Source organism: Schistocerca nitens, chromosome 9 (assembly GCF_023898315.1).
Source record: "Schistocerca nitens isolate TAMUIC-IGC-003100 chromosome 9, iqSchNite1.1, whole genome shotgun sequence".
NCBI classification, from domain to species: domain Eukaryota; kingdom Metazoa; phylum Arthropoda; class Insecta; order Orthoptera; family Acrididae; genus Schistocerca; species Schistocerca nitens.
In genome coordinates, this window is record NC_064622.1 from 16,726,476 (window position 1) to 16,743,579 (window position 17,104).

Below are 17,104 nucleotides of genomic sequence, written 5' to 3' on the forward strand. Positions count from 1 at the left end.
TCACATGTGCAAAAGCTCCTCAAAACGTGCACAACTAAAGTTGTGCTCACAACCGTGATGCCAAGTTTCATGGAGCCTAGAGGAGCAGTAGTATGGGAGACTGAAGTGCTGTATCTTTCAGACTGCAGCATCTCCGTTATGTTTCACAGCATTCAAAGGGGGAAAAAAAACAATAAATCCACAAGGTGCAAAAAGTTAGGGTGTTCATGTGCTCTTACACCACAGCCGCCACTGCTCACTTGTGCCAAGGAAATTGTCAATATTGCACAAGATGCAATCACTGAAGAGCCATCAAAAGAAGTGCACATGTGGAAGTAAGTACCAGTATGCCTCCTCATTGTTAAAGCAGCATGTGAGTGATTTCAAATGGAGCAGAAAGACTGGTTTCACGGAAATGCGATTGTGATGTTAAGCAATCTCAACTTTTAGATGTACCATACATGCTACAAGGGGAAGTTTCAGAGTCTGGGAGCCCCCCCCCCCCCCCCCCCGCCTCCTCTAGGCAGCTCCATGCATCATATATCAGTAGATCAACTTCACTCATGGTCCTTTAGCAAACACTGTTCGACTGAGATGTGCTCACTCACAAAATACATCTAGGGGTGAATACTCAGCAACACAGTCAGGTACTCTTCCATTCCAAGTCATTGTGTTTAGTGGCTTTGACAGTAGAAGAATGGTGTTTGTCACCTTACTGAATTTCCAAAGTAGAACATCATGTACAGTTGTGCAATCATGATCATTTGTGTATTGCCACACATCTAATTTGTTGTATGAAGTTGATACTGTCTTTTGTATTCTTCTATGTGTTACAATTATCACAAACTTTGGTTTAATTTTGTAAGCTTCATGTCATATGACAGTTGTTGATTTTATTATTTCATTAAAAAATTGAAAATGAATAATTTAGTTAACCACTTACTAACAAATTTGGTTCATACTTCTATTCCACTTCTACTTCGCAAATTAGCTCTCTCTCTCTCTCTCTCTCTCTCTCTCTCTCTCCCCCCCCCCCCCCCCTTCTCTCTCTTGCATGTGTGTGTGTGTGTGTGTGTGTGTGTGTGTGTGTGTGTGTGTGTGTGAGTGAGTGTCTGTGTGTGTTTTAGGTGTTAATAACTGCACTAATGAATAATAGCTACTGGTATTAAACTGATGTAAACTATCTACATCCAAAGGTCAGTTTTAATATTATAAAACCAGCATGAAGTCTAATACAATAAAAAAGGTTCCACTCTTTCATGTACATTAAATATCAGTTGTTTAACTCCTAATAGTAACTTGAGTATTACCACTATAATATCCATTGAAGAATAACAGTTACTGATATGCCATTGGAACAGAGGCCTGTTTAGAGCTACTGTTCCGACATACCATGCAGTTGACAAGAATCTTCAATGTCTGAGTCTAGATAATCAGATAATTTGTAAAAGTAGTGAGTGTCAAGGTACACTTTTGGTTTTCTGTGAGCCACAAATGTGCATGTAAACATATTGAAGCAGAAAAAAAGATATCTTTCTAGCTGCAAAATACACTGCCTGATAAAAGAATTGAAGGACTCAGACACAGAAGAAATGGTCAGATGTCAATGTAACTTCAAACATGTACAGACCATTGCTGGGGATGTGTATGATTAGAGTTGTAGTTCTCTGCAACAAGTAGTACAACCGCCAGAGTACATTAATCTTGTTCATATTTAGTGTTGTTCTTGTTTAATGATTTGTTAGACCTGATAGGTTACATAAGTAGCATGGGCAGTGGCAAGTATCTGTTGATTGCTGTAAAGGATATGGAGATGGCATGTGCTCATGTGAGCCAGCATTATCAGTGTCTAACCGAGTTTGTAAGGGCACTCATTGTGAGTCTACATTTGGCCAGAAGATCAAATCTTGCAATATCCAGATTTTTGCAGCATTTGGATGTGACACTGGCCTGATGTTGGACTGTATGGGATTGTGAGGAAAGAGAATTAGAACTCAAGGTTCTAGTCACATCTGACCACCACAAGTGAATATCACTGCACTGTGGAGCAAGCGCATCGTAATACCTTTAACATCTGCACCTGTCATCTGAGAATGAGTAGTGGACTGCCTGCAACCTTCTGGGTCATCACGCACCACTACTCAGAGACGAGCAGCAGCCAGACTAGGGAATTACCGTCTCACACAATTAATGCATTTTCAATGGTGCTGTGACCGGGAAGTGTGACTGATGATTTTGATGTTTGGTTTGTGGGGCACTCAACTGCACGGTCATAACGTGACATTGCGTTCAGCAGTGCATTGCAGTTCTGCCCTATCCTGGATGAGCATTTGTCAGCACGTGTGGTGGTGATCCAGTGAGAAGTCCCATTCTTCCAATGTTTTAGAGGGGCACAGCAGCATTGGGTTGGAGAGCCATTGGGTATGATTTCTGCTACCGAGTGGAAGTTTGATGGCGCAGCAGCATATCTCGGACATCCTGCATCTTCATGTTTTACCTCTCGTGCGACAGTACTGTGGTGCCATTTTTGAAAAGCCAATGCTCATCCAAACATTGCACGTGTGTCTGTGAATTGTTTGTGTGATGTTGAGGTAGTCCTGTGGCCAGCAAGATGCTCATATTTATACTGTTGGAACATGTGTAGACCAGTGTGGTGGCCACTTCCATCCCAGTGCTGCTTTCCAGGATACCAAGAAGTTAACAATGGTTGTGGGCCAGCTTGCATCAGGAGAGAATACAATGGCCTCACAACAACCTACCCAACAGAATCAGTGCATTCTCATAGTCAACATACTTCAACAGAAGACAAAATAAGCTCAGAATTTGGAAACACCCAGACTAGAAAACAGAGTTACATCACTACATGATACAAAAAATTAAATTCATGATTCACACTGGTAATAAAGAAAAAAAATTCTACATCAAAAAGAAAAGAACCCACAGCCCACGTAAATTGATCAGTAACAAGGAACATGAAAAACAAACAAGGAGTATAAAAAAAACAGATGATATGGAGGAAAAAGTTCCCTAACTGAAACAGCTGAACAGGTAGCGCCAGTAAATACAAGGAGAAAAGACCAATGGTTGAATGATGAGTGTGATAAAACAGAGGTAGGTAAACACCAGCTTTGGTTAAGGTATAAGAGTTGTAAAACAGAGAATCACACTTGGAACTCACAGAATAAAGAAAGATAGCCCAAAAAATAATAAGAAGGGTTAAATGCCGATATCAAACAGTTATATTTCTAATGATAGAAACAAATAATGAGAAAACAAACTCAGGGGACTATTACAAAATATTTAGCAGACAGCTACAAAGATATGACCCTCCAACATTAATTTTAAAGGATAAAAATAATAAGATGGCCAATATCAATAGAAAAATACAGAAATTGTAGCAGAATCATTTTAAAAAATCACTCTATTGTGGACATCCTCCAGAACTACTACAGACAAACACAGAAACCCATATTAAAACACCAGCAGAAAGTATAAACCCACCCACAATCCATGAAGTCTACAAAGCCTTGAAAGAGCTCAAAAAGTACAAAGCAAGTGGAGAAGATAAAACATTTGTGGAGCCCTGGAAATGTGCAGCAGATTCAGTCAAGATATCATTTCACCAATGCATCGTGGAAATCTGGACCAGAAAACAACTACCAGAACTTTGGACTACAGCTTTAATCCATCCATTACACAAAAAATGAGACAAATCAAATTCAGACAACTATGGGTTATTTTGCCTTTTGGATATCTCTATAAAGTCATGTTAATAATTCTATATGATCATTGTAAAGACCATCTTGAATGGAACTAGGATAATACCAAGCAGAATTTAGACCACAGAGAAGCTGTCTAGGACAGTTAACCACTTTGAAACTGGTAACGGATTATTACAAAAGAAGACAAAAACAAGTCGTAGCTTTTATAGACTTCAAAAAAGTTTATGTTTGTATCACAGATCTTCAGTGATGAGGGTACTAAGGAATTGTGGTCTCCATCCCAAATTAATAAAAAATGATAAACGTAATTCTAACAAACACCAGAGAAATATCTGAGGTATTTATGATTAAATCAATGCTTAGACAGGTAGATGATTTATTGCCATTACCTTTCAAATGTGTACTTGAGTTAGTGATGAGGGAATGGTACTAGGTAAATCTTTAAAATATAATAATTGGAACCAAGAAAGATCACAGATGACTTAGTATTACTAGCTAATAACATTCAAGAAACCAGAAATCAAATAACAAGCCTACAAAACATATCCCAAAAATAGGACTGCAGGTCATCATCATCATCATCATCATCATCATCATCATGAGGACTGCAGGTAATAGACCAAAAATACTCAGATAATGATAGCAGATGGACTATATAAAAGTAAATAACAGGAACGTAAAAATAGTGAAACAATTTAAATGTGTAAAAGAAATTTTAATATACAACTTAGATGAGAAACATGCATGGGAATTAAGAACTAACCAAATGATAAAAGCTCAAAAATTAACATGGTCTATATACAACAAAATATGTCTTCCGTCAAAACTAAATTATAGCATTACAAGGCTGTGGTTCAAGCAGAGGTGGCATACGGAAGTGAAACTCTCTTAGAAGTGACCCAGAAAAACAGAATTGACAAAATCCTACGAGTAGAGAGAAGAATAGGTAGAACATGCATAAATAAGAAATATCAAGAAAATGGACAATGGTGGATAGTGCCAAATGGAGTGTGCAGCAAACTCGAGCCCATTACAGATACTATGCAGAAAGAAGGGATCTCTTTTTCTGATCTCATTATGAGGCCACAAGTACTCAGATAATCAAGAAAACATGAACATGAAGCAACAAGTGGGAAAGAGCTAATATTAATGTTGTGCAATGTGCAAAGCAAAATAGAAAATTAAAATAAATTGAAAAACAAAATCAAGATTTAAACCAAAAACTGAAAAATGACAAACAATCAAAAGGATATTTAAAGACGATGAATGACGAAAAAGATCAGAATGAATGAAAAGATGCTGGGGAATTTGGAAAGGAAACCTATTGAAGAAGATGATGAGAAAACAATAGCAGAAGTCATCCATTGAGGCCGTAGAAGCAGAAGCAGCTTGAGAAATTACCAACTAACAATTTGATTGGCTATCCACATCTGAGTCACGATTTGTTGTGTTCATTTTTTGTCATTCGTCATGTGCACTGTTATCACCAGCAGTACACAAAAGAAAAACATGTGACACAATAAGTGAACTTTTATCATTTTTTTTGAGAATGAGTGAAGCGTGTAAGTGACATATCCAGTGTACAACCCTCTCTTCTTCCACAATTCATAAATGTAGCTCCCAAGCCTTGTCCTTACAACAATTGATAACAATCTTGCTTGCCTAGGAGATATCATTTTCCATATCTGTCAACCATAATACCATCCTTCTTGTTCATAAATCAGATATACAGGAAGGCTTTTGATCCAACAGCAGAAGAGATATAGCAAGAAATTCATATCTGTATACCTTTCTTAAAATAAATATGGAACTAGAAGTGTTAGTTAAACTAACAACAGGCCGTTTCTAAATAATGTGAACTTACCAAGAATGTCTGATTGTGGTAACCACTTTTTAACCATCACATTTGGTGGCTGGTTAGGAAGACTGTCAGCTTCCCACTTCCAAAGCACACGTTGCTTCAGTCTTGAAAACACTGTTATAAAGGCTGCTCTTTTCTCACTTGGCATATCAGTGCTGTTGAGATTGGAACCTAAGCTGAAGTATATTACTCCTTCTTTTGCTTCATCTAAATATTTCTGCAAATCCTTAAAAACAATTAAATTACATTTTGAATATATGTTGGTGGTACAGTGTTTAGCTTTCTTCTACAATAATTTATAAAAGAAGGAAACAACTAAGAATTACAAAACAAATATGCTAAAATTATTTATCTGGATAGATAAAGTATCTACTGACCAAGCAGCAGCTGAACACACACATAAAAGACTGTCGTGATTGGCAAGCTTTCTTCAGGCAGAAGGGTTGAAGGGAAGGAAGAAGGGTAAAGGAAATTGACTGGAGAGGTCTAGGAAAAGGGGTACATTTGAGGAAAGTCACCCAGAATCGCAAATAGGGGAGACTTACCGTACGGGATAAGAAGGAAAGACTGATCGTTGGGGACTGCATTGGACGAGATTTGAAAACCTGAGAGCTTAAATGTGGAAGACAGGGTAATATGCAAGACAGAGGGTGAGAAACTAAGTGCATTATACGTAACAGACGTGGGATGGGGGCAGTGAAAAATAGACGGGAAATACAATGAAAGATGTAGAAAACTAAAATGGAGTGAAGCAAAGAGTAGTTACAGTGAAGTAAAGCTGAGATGGAAGAAATTAACGTAAATTAAGGCCAGGTGGGTGACGAGAACCAAGGACATGTTGTAGTGCTAGTTCCCACCTGCAGAATTCTGAGAAACTGGTGTCTGGGGGAAGAATCCAGATGACGTGTGTGGTGAAACAGGTGCCAAGGTCACAAATGTCATGTTGTATAGCATGCTCTGCAACAGGATATTGCGAGTTGTCAGTATATACCCTCTGTGTATGCCCATTCATCCTAATTGATAATTTGGTGGTAGTCATGCTGATGTAGAGGACTGAACAGTGTTTACATAATACACTCCTGGAAATTGAAATAAGAACACTGTGAATTCATTGTCCCAGGAAGGGGAAACTTTATTGACACATTCATGGGGTCAGATACATCACATGATCACACTGACAGAACCACAGGCACATAGACACGGGCAACAGAGCATGCACAATGTCGGCACTAGTACAGTGTATATCCACCTTTCGCAGCAATGCAGGCTGCTATTCTCCCATGGAGACGATCGTAGAGATGCTGGATGTAGTCCTGTGGAACGGCTTGCCATGCCATTTCCACCTGGCGCCTCAGTTGGACCAGCGTTCGTGCTGGACGTGCAGACCGCGTGAGACGACGCTTCATCCAGTCCCAAACATGCTCAATGGGGGACAGATCCGGAGATCTTGCTGGCCAGGGTAGTTGACTTACACCTTCTAGAGCACGTTGGGTGGCACGGGATACATGCGGACGTGCATTGTCCTGTTGGAACAGCAAGTTCCCTTGCCGGTCTAGGAATGGTAGAACGATGGGTTCGATGACGGTTTGGATGTACCGTGCACTATTCAGTGTCCCCTCGACGATTACCAGTGGTGTACGGCCAGTGTAGGAGATCGCTCCCCACACCATGATGCTGGGTGTTGGCCCTGTGTGCCTCGGTTGTATGCAGTCCTGATTGTGGCGCTCACCTGCACGGCGCCAAACACGCATTCGACCATCATTGGCACCAAGGCAGAAGCGACTCTCATCGCTGAAGACGACACATCTCCATTCGTCCCTCCATTCACGCCTGTCGCGACACCACTGGAGGCGGGCTGCACGATGTTGGGGCGTGAGCGGAAGACAGCCTAACGGTGTGCGGGACCGTAGCCCAGCTTCATGGAGACGGTTGCGAATGGTCCTCGCCGATACCCCAGGAGCAACAGTGTCCCTAATTTGCTGGGAAGTGGTGGTGCGGTCCCCTACGGCACTGCGTAGGATCCTACGGTCTTGGCGTGCATCCGTGCGTCGCTGCGGTCCGGTCCCAGGTCGACGGGCACGTGCACCTTCCGCCGACCACTGGCGACAACATCGATGTACTGTGGAGACCTCACGCCCCACGTGTTGAGCAATTCGGCGGTACGTCCACCCGGCCTCCCGCATGCCCACTATACGCCCTCGCTCAAAGTCCGTCAACTGCACATACGGTTCACGTCCACGCTGTCGCGGCATGCTACCAGTGTTAAAGACTGCGATGGAGCTCTGTATGCCACGGCAAACTGGCTGACACTGACGGCGGCGGTGCACAAATGCTGCGCAGCTAGCGCCATTCGACGGCCAACACCGCGGTTCCTGGTGTGTCCGCTGTGCCGTGCGTGTGATCATTGCTTGTACAGCCCTCTCGCAGTGTCCGGAGCAAGTATGGTGGGTCTGACACACCGGTGTCAATGTGTTCTTTTTTCCATTTCAGGAGTGTAGATAGTATATGACGTGTTGTTTCGCAGGTGGCTCCCCCTTTGATAGTATATGTTTTGCCAGGGCTATTATAGGTGGTGGTAGGAGCGTGCATAGGGAAAGTCTTCAGGCGGGGGCGGTCACAGGGGTTGGAGCCATAGGGTAGCGAGATGGGTGCAGAAGGAGCGTAGGGTCTGACAAGAATATTGCGAAGATTGGAAGGGTGATGGAAAGGTATTCCAGGTGTGGTGCGCAAAATTTCAGACAGAATGGGTCTCATTTCAGGGAATGAATCATGGTCCTGTCGAAGTAGCTGATTAACACATTCCAGACGAGGATATTACTGAGTCACCAATGGTGTGCTCCGAAGCTGTTTTGTGGAAGGGTCAGCAGTACCAGGATTGCATGTGATGGCCCGGGAAATCTGCTTTTTAACTACGCTGGTGGGGTAATTACGTGCAGTGAAGGCTGAGGTGAGAATGGTGATGTATTGCTGTAAAGAGTCTGCATCCGAACAAATATGTTTGACTCAGATGCCAAGGCTGTATTTCTTCTGATGCAGACTCTTTACAGCAATACACGACCATCCTCACCTCAGCCTTCAGTGCACGTAATTATATCTTGTGTACCGCCATCTGTATATGTCCATATCAACTGGGCTTGTAGCAGCTGGGCCCTAGACTACTGGAAAACTGTGGCCTGGTCAGGTGAGTCCCGATTTCAGTTGGTAAGAGCTGGCAGTAGGTTTCAGACCCCACAAAGCCATGGACCCAAGTTGTCAACAAGATATTGTGCAAGCTCGTGGCGGCTCCATGATGGTGTGGGCTGTGTTTATATGGAATGGGCAGGGTCTTCTGGTCCAACTGAGCCGATAATTGACTGGAAATGTTTATGTTCGGTTACATGGAGACGATTTTCAGCAATACGTGGACGTCATATTCCCGAACAAAGATGGAAAGTATGGATAATAATGAGCCATGTCACCGGGTCTCAATTGTACGTGATTCGTTTTAAGAACATTCTGGCCAATTTGAGCGAATGATGTGACCATGCAGATAGCCCGACGTGAATCCCATCTAACATTTATGGGACATTATCGAGAGGTAAGTTTGTGCATAAAATCCTGCACTAGCAACACTTTCGAAATTATGGACAGCTTTAGACATTGTCCGGCTCAATATTTGTGCAGGGTCAGGGGAATTCCAACGACTTGTTGAGTCCATACGACGTCAAGTTGCTACACTAAGCGCGGCAAAAGGAGGTCCTACATGGTATTAAGAGATACTACCCTATGACTTTTCTAACCTCAGTGAACGTTATTTCCATTTCAAATCACTGTGCAGCAAGGTATTTAAACAATTTGACAGACGCGAAGTTACCGTTAATGCTATAATCCGGTCCAGTAAGAATTTCTCTCTTCGATCTGACAGTTAATGTCGAATTCTTCCACACTTCAGGAGTACTGCCACTCCGAACACTACTGCCAATGACAAACTGCCTGTCGGCTTCTGTCTCGGGTTCTTCAGCCGACGTTCATCTAATGATTTTTCTAATGATTTCTCTGACGTTTCGCCAGCACGAGTGGCTGGCATTTTCAAAGCTTCACCCTCCATTGCCGGTGGTGAACTGGAGCCGAGCTCGCGGCCGCAGACTATATGTACGTGGCGCGCCAACGTCCGAGGGCTTCTCCGCGGTCATTTCCGGTGCGGTTCTCCTCTTGCTACCTGCGACGGTCGTTCGCTGCAGTACGGGAAGCCAGGATCCGTTCACCTTAAGGCTTTCCTCTTTCTTGTTCAAACTGTTGGCGTGCTTTTGTATTTCTACAGCTTCTCTGAACAAGCGCGTGTGATAGTGGTTCTCTACAGCCAGAACTTCCGTGTCGGCGAATTTTATTACGTGGTCGGCCTCATTCAGTGCGTGCTCTGCCACGGCCGATTTCTCCACCTGCCCCAACCTGCAATGTCGCTTATGCTCTTTGATCCTGGAGTTAACTGACCGTCCAGTCATTCCGACATAAACTTTTCCGCATGTGCATGGTATACGGTATATTCCCGACATTGCAAATGGGTCTCTTTTCTCCTTCGCCGATCTAAGACACTATTTGATCTTCCTTGTCGGTTTGGAAATCGTCTTTACGCCATGTTTGTGCAGTATACGGCCGATTCTGTCCGTCACTCTGGGAATGTATGGCAGAAAGGCCGTACCCGACATTTTTTTTTTCTGGTTCCTTACTTCGCCGCGTGTTTGGCTCTGTTACACTTCTAATATAATTTGTGGATTACCCATTGCTCCTCAGAACAGTTTCCAGGTGTTGAGGCTCACATATTCGTCCTGCTCTCGTTACCAGCGTACTAATCATGCCTCTTTTCTGGCTCGGGTGGTGGTTTGACAGTTTGTGCAGGTATCGGTCCGTGTGTGTCGGTTTTCGATACACGCTGTGTCCCAGGTTTTCGCCGTCCCTTGTGACCAGCACATCTAGAAATGGCAGTTTATTGTCCTTTTCTACTTCCATGGTAAATGTTATGTTAGCATGGAGGCTGTTCAAGTGTCTTAGGAAGTCACCGAGCTGTTCTTCACCATGGCTCCACACCACGAAAGTGTCGTCGACGTACCTATACCACAACTTAGGTTTGCAAGTCGCCGAGTCCAGTGCCTGTGCTTCGAATTGTTCCATGAAGAAGTTGGCCACCACTGGACTGAGAGGACTACCCATGGCGACTCCTTCCAGCTGTTCGTAGAAATCGCCATTCCACGTGAAATAGACGTGGTGAGACATGCACGGAAGAACTTTCTGATGTCTTGTGGGACAATGGAACCGATGTACTCCAGAGCGTCACTGAGTGGCACTTACGTAAATAACGAAACAACATCGAAGCTGACCAGGATGTCGTTTGGTGCAAGTTTCAGTTTCTTCAGCTTCTCAATGAAATGTCCTGAGTCCTTAATGTATGCGTCGGTCTTCCCCACGTGTGGCTGGAGCAGAGAGGCCAAGTGTTTCGCCAGTTTATATGTCGGTGAGCCAGGTACATATAGTCTGCGGCCGCGAGCTCGGCTCCAGTTCACCACCGGCAATGGAGGGTGAAGCTTTGACAATGCCAGCCACTCGTGCTGGCGAAACATCAGAAAAATCATTAGATGAACGTCGGCCGAAGAACCCGAGACAGAAGCCAATAGGCAGTTTGTCAACAAGTGGCCACGAAAGCCTTAACAATTTTGTACTACTGCCAATGCTAAGCACTGCCTTACTCTCGTCCAGCGACAATCTGAGAATGTCCCTGACTCATCATAACCAACAGTTTATTTACCCTGGGAACATATATGGTCCTATTCAAATGGCTCTCCCATGCTAAGGCCGTTGTTCAACAAGAGTGGCGCATTGTCACAAGTGAGTGCATATTGTCCGAGTTCTCAGCACACGCAGTTCCGCTGTTGTGTGCGAGTGAAATGGGGAAGTGGAAAGGAACCGCTAAGTTGAAGTGTGAGCGGAGATTGAACGTGAAATTTACGGATTAACTGCTACGTTGGAGATAAAAGAATGCTGTCCCTCGCCCCTCCACAAAAAAAGAAAAAAATCTGAAAGTTAATCCTCTTTTCGCACCGTCAATGGTAGCTGCAAATAAAGTTCGTGTAATTTAGTGTGTGTAGCTCAGTAACTCTAGAATAATAATTAATGTCGTCAGCTTATCTTGCTCTTGAGATTTTGCTGCAGATGCTGTATCCTGAAAGTTTGTTAAGTGAAAACGGGCCGAAGAACTGCATGGTTGTCATTAATCGAATACAGACAGTCGTTGTTTCAGATGTACTGTTTATTACGTCACAGAGTCCTCGTCAAAATTTTGCATCGTACTGGCCGTCCCTACTCCCCGCTCTTACACTCTCTGTATATCTTTTACAACAGCAGGGGGGGGGGGGGGGGGCAAACGTTGCACGCGGCTCATGAGCGCACAGCGCTGCACGTGTGCTGCTCGCGTGCAGGCGTCGACCGGGGCTGTGGCGACAGCCGGCAGGTTGCGGCAGTGTAGTGCCAGGCTAAGCTGCGGACGTTGATGCAAAGCGACCACTACGTAGTGAACATTGAATTTAAGTACCGGAAAATGCAGAATGAAGCAAGGAAACGGAGAAGTGGAGATTTGCTATCTTTTAAAAAGGAATGGGAGAATCAATTTTTCTTTGTACAAAAACGTGAAAATTCGAAATGTTTAATATGTGGCAGTATTCTCGCTGGTCAGCGGAAGTTTAGTATTGAACGCCATTATAATAAATTTCACAAGGACGAGTACAATTTATTGTCGGATTCTGAGCGGATGGGGAAATTGACTAAACTAAGAAGAGCGATCTGACGATACGAGATGAATCTGACGTAAGTTGCTGCTGTGACGAGAGATCTGCGACTTTCTTTCGTCGTGTCTCCCATCTAACTGATTTTACATTTTATGGAGCACTGTTTTCAATTTTTCAGGACGACAACAATGATAGCCCAGCGGTACGTGCCAAGTTATAATATTGCGCTTAATATAGCGAGATCTGGAAAACCATTTGCTGAAGGTGAGTTTATAAAGGAGTGCATCAATGACGCTGCTGATTTACTTTGCCCACTGAATGCAAGTCAGTTTCGAGCTATCACTCTTTCTCGACGGACTGTAAGTCGTCGTATAAGTGCCATAGCAGGTGACGTTTAGCGTCAATTAAGGAGTGCAGTGCAGGAGCTTATTGCATTTTCTATCGCACTTGATGAATCCACAGATATTTCAGACACCGCGCAATTAGTGATTTATGTCCGCGGCGTGGACACTGCTCTGCACATAACAGAGGATTTTGTAGATATGATATCTTTAAAAAGCACGACCACCGGCGCGGACATCCTAAAAGCCGTTGAAGAAGCTGGCTTAAACTTGGAACGTTTGGTGTCAGTGCCAACAGACGGAGCACCTGAAATGAAAGGGGAACAAATGGGATTTGTTGGATTACTCAGAAAAAAGCTACAGCCCACAGAAGAATCATTGTACAGCATCCACTGTATTTTGCACCAAGAAGTACTCTGTGAAAAAGCAGCAAAACTGGGGGACGTGATGGAAGTGGTTATTCGGGCAGTTAATTATTTGAGATGCCACGGGCTTACACATAGACAGTTTCACACATACTTAGCTGAAATTGGGGAAGAGTACGGTGACATACCTTACCACAGTGAAGTCCGCTGGCTTAGCCGCGGTAATGTATTCAAAAGATTTTTTGAGCTGAGAATACCAATAAATCAGTTCTTAAAGGACAAAGGAAGGTACGACCCCAAGTTAGAAGATCCAGAGTGGGTTGCCGCCCTTGCATTTTTAGTGGACATTACCGGACACATGAATGCACTGAACACAAGTTTACAAGGAGAAAATCAGCTAATTTGTGAAATGGCTGAAAAGGTGCAAGCTTTCACTAGCAAGCTTGATCTGTGGGAAAGACAGCACTCATCAGGGAACACAGTCCATTTCCCTACTCTGTCTACTGTGCGAGAACAGAATTGCAAAGAATATGTTTCCGTGCTTAGTGCAATAAAAGAGGAATTTCTCAAGCGATTTGGGGATATATCATATTTATCCCAAGCATTTGAATGGTTCTCGAGACCATTTGCTGTTTCTGTAGATGATATTCATCCCAATTTGCAAATGGAATTAATAGATCTACAGTGTAATTCACGTCTGAGAGACAAGTTCCTTTTGGCAAGACGTGTAATAGACTTTTATCACGACTTTCCACAGCAAGAGTTTCCTCGTCTCCATCGTGAAGCCGCGAAGATAATGTCGGTGTTTGGCTCGACATACGTTTGTGAGAGATTTTTTTCTGTTATGAAAATTAATGTCTCGGTTAAGAGCAAACATCAGTGATGGAAATTTACGTAACTGTTTGCGTTTGTCTGTATGTAGAAATTTTGTTCCAGACATCAAACGTATTGTAAACTCCACCTGTGATAATTAAATAAAACGTATCGTAGGTAAAAGGCACTCTTTCGAACCATGATTTCTTTCAAGCACTCCTGCTAACCTTATTCCTTCATTCAGTAAAGCAAGCTAGCAAACAAACCGCATTACAGAGGAAGGAGTGGAGAGACGGTATGGTGGGGATGGGAGATAAGCGGGTGGCCAGCTTGCCCCTGTGTGCACGCGGAACACCTATTAACTGCACGCGTGCAAGAGCACCGTTCACGTGCAGGATTCCTGCCCACCCCTGTTTTACAACAATCCATACATTGAGAAAACTCGGCAATTACAATTATAAAAGTTATCGGAAATTATAAAAAAGAACTTCATCTCATATTTACAAATGAAGTGCATAAATTGTGATAGCTTTACCACAATTCTTCTGTTTTTAAATAAAAATCGTCGAAATGCTTTGAATAAACAACGCTAAATACATGTTTGTTAATCACACAGAAATTATTCTATCCCACTTCTTCTTAATATGTTTCTGATTTGAAATATACGTACATTATTTTTTGGTGTAAATAGATTTCCAATAAATAGTATAGTAGTCCAAATAATCTCTTTGTTTACATCGCCAATTTTCATTTTATGAGTTTCAATAATTACTATGTAATTAAGAGTTATTATGATTAGCAATTGCACGGTAAGCTGACAGTACGTTAAACAGAGCTGTTACAGGTTTTAAACATTATAAAAAAGTATTTTCGTGTCTCTTTCATTCCCAGATTATTCGTAACTGAACGGTTCTAATTGTAACTAGACGAATTGATTACACCTGTTTCTAAAAATGGATGGATGTAACATTGGTGAATACTTTGACATGATGATATTGAAAATTATATTATGGTGTCCAAAAGGTGAACTTACCTACATTGGCCCTACCTAATGATGTAACAGTTTATTAAGCAATCTGAATTGGCTGTAGTGCCATGTAGAAAGTAAGTTAAATTAGTTCTTGGAATCATAGAACGAGTGAGCTGTTAGGTTTCAATTTCTGGCGACATACGGACCAAATGCAGTGTAGCGTCGAGCTGTAGTGAAATGGTTTCAACAATTTCATCAAGGCAGCACAGGCGGCTCATCGCAAAGGAAGGCCGTGGACATCGAGCACAGACGACATTGTCCACGTAATCCAGGAAGAGATTTGCGGCAATCGCACATTTTGTCATGCTGTGGGAAGTCCGTGACCAAGGAGCGATTTCTATCACAGAGTAACTGAACGAGTAGTACAACACTTGGACCGTTGTTTGCAGAGATTTTGTGACTTCGTTCACTTGAAAGTTAGTGCAGCATTCAATATAACTTATTTGGCCTGCAATAATGATTTGTAACTTACTTTTACAAGTCCAGTTTTTATTCTGTCGCACATATGGCGTCTAGTGTAACTTACACAGGGTGACCAAAACAAAACTGGCCCGAGAAGAATTTTCGCCATTTTGTAACAGCGAAGAGCGCTGCATCGACGGAAAAGCATTTCCCCAAAAATTCTGCTAGTTAGCTAGGGCAACTTTTTAGTTGTCGGAGTTATTATAACTTTCCAGGCAAGCTTTTTTTTTTACCCATCCTTCCATCCTTCATTCTATGCGCCAAGCACTTTATTCGTACTGCAGAGTGACTCAGATAATTTTTTTTTCTTTTTTTTTTTTTTTTCTCCCAGACGCGCAACGGTGGGGGTGATTTCCGCTTGGTTTCTCGCCTACGTCGGCGAATGCCGTCTGTTAGTACGTATTTGCAGTTTTTCTTCGTTAGACACACATACTTATAGTCTAATTTTTATTTTCTCTGCAGAACTATGCATTTCTCACGTTTTACACAGCACACCTTTTCGCACACCATTGTTTTTTTGTGTGCTGTGCTGTGTAAAACGTGAGAAATGGGAAGTTCTGCAGGGAAACTAAAAATTAGTCCACAAGTAACAGTGTCTAACGAAGAAAAACTGCAAAGCTGTCCTACCAGACGACATTTCTCGATGTAGGCGAGAAACTAAGTGGAAATCACAACCATTGATGATGCTTGACCACAATAAAGCGAAACGTGTCTTGTAGTTGCAACAACAGAACGAAAATACCCTCAGGAGTCGTAAAGCAGCTACGGACAATATGGCCACACAAATTAAGAATTTACGATTATACTTCTTATCGCGTCTGTATAGACGAACCTAAACACCCTCGTGTAAAATCAGACAGGTGGACTACTTACCTGTGGAAGTTTTTTCGGCGGGAATATGTGCATTCCAGCGACGGCTATCCGGTTTGGCACAGCGGGCCTCGGATGGCCTACGGTGACGTGCGCGTGGACCAAGAGAAGTGCCGCTTCCCTCTCGATGGTGGCCACGCTCGGAATCGTCGCGTCATTGAAGTGTTTCTGAACTATGGCGTCCAGCCGTGGTAGGAAGTAAATCTGCCGTATTATCCTCTGGTAAGTCCCGAACAAAGAATTGTAGAACCTCTCACAAAAGTCCATGTGGTCGGTGTACCTGAGGAACGGATCGGGGACGTAGGCAAATGGGTTAGGGTTTCCCACCGTGTCACCGATCCAGTGGGTCCCCTCGTACGGGGCCACGTGGATCAGGTGCCCTTTGAACTTGTGCGCAAACGCCAGGAAGCAGTCTTGGAAGAAGCTCTCGACGATGACTGCGTCAAATTTCTCTTCGGACTTGTAAAGCTGCTGTACACTTTCTTCTTTGAGCAGAATGTCACAGGCGTTTATTCCATATTGGAATAGAAAAAACAGTCCAATCACGGGACTCCTCAAGGAAAATTCGAACAAGTTGACAGAACCTAAAAACATCGAGGTGTGAATTAGTAAACGGTTTTGGCATTAGGCAATATGCACTGTAAATTAAATAAATTACTCTGACTGAAAGTGTTAACATGACGAGCACCTTGACCACACACCAGAGTCCACGCAAGGTACGGTGTCCGATGCGCAGTGACCAGTTTCCGTTCAAAGTGCTGGGCGAGTTCATTCGTTTGTTCGGAAGGGTAGCCTGACAAATGTTTGCCACCCTTCCACCGGTCAGCGACGACAGAATCGAGGCGCATGTCCTGCAGTCTCTCTCAAACGATTTTACGGGAACTATTCAGTACAAAAAAAAATTTC

General features: G+C 43.1%; 1 protein-coding gene across 1 annotated transcript in view; it reads right to left on the reverse strand.

Moving 5' to 3' along the window:
- Positions 1-17,104, reverse strand: part of LOC126203012 (UDP-glycosyltransferase UGT5-like) — a 91,417-nt gene that overhangs the window by 16,663 nt on the left and 57,650 nt on the right. Inside the window, exons 3-4 of the mRNA XM_049937214.1 lie at positions 16,202-16,782; positions 5,566-5,788 (exon numbers count right to left, since the gene is read on the reverse strand). Of these exons, the coding sequence (XP_049793171.1) occupies positions 5,566-5,788; positions 16,202-16,782 (804 nt within the window). The remainder of the gene's footprint in view (positions 1-5,565; positions 5,789-16,201; positions 16,783-17,104) is intronic.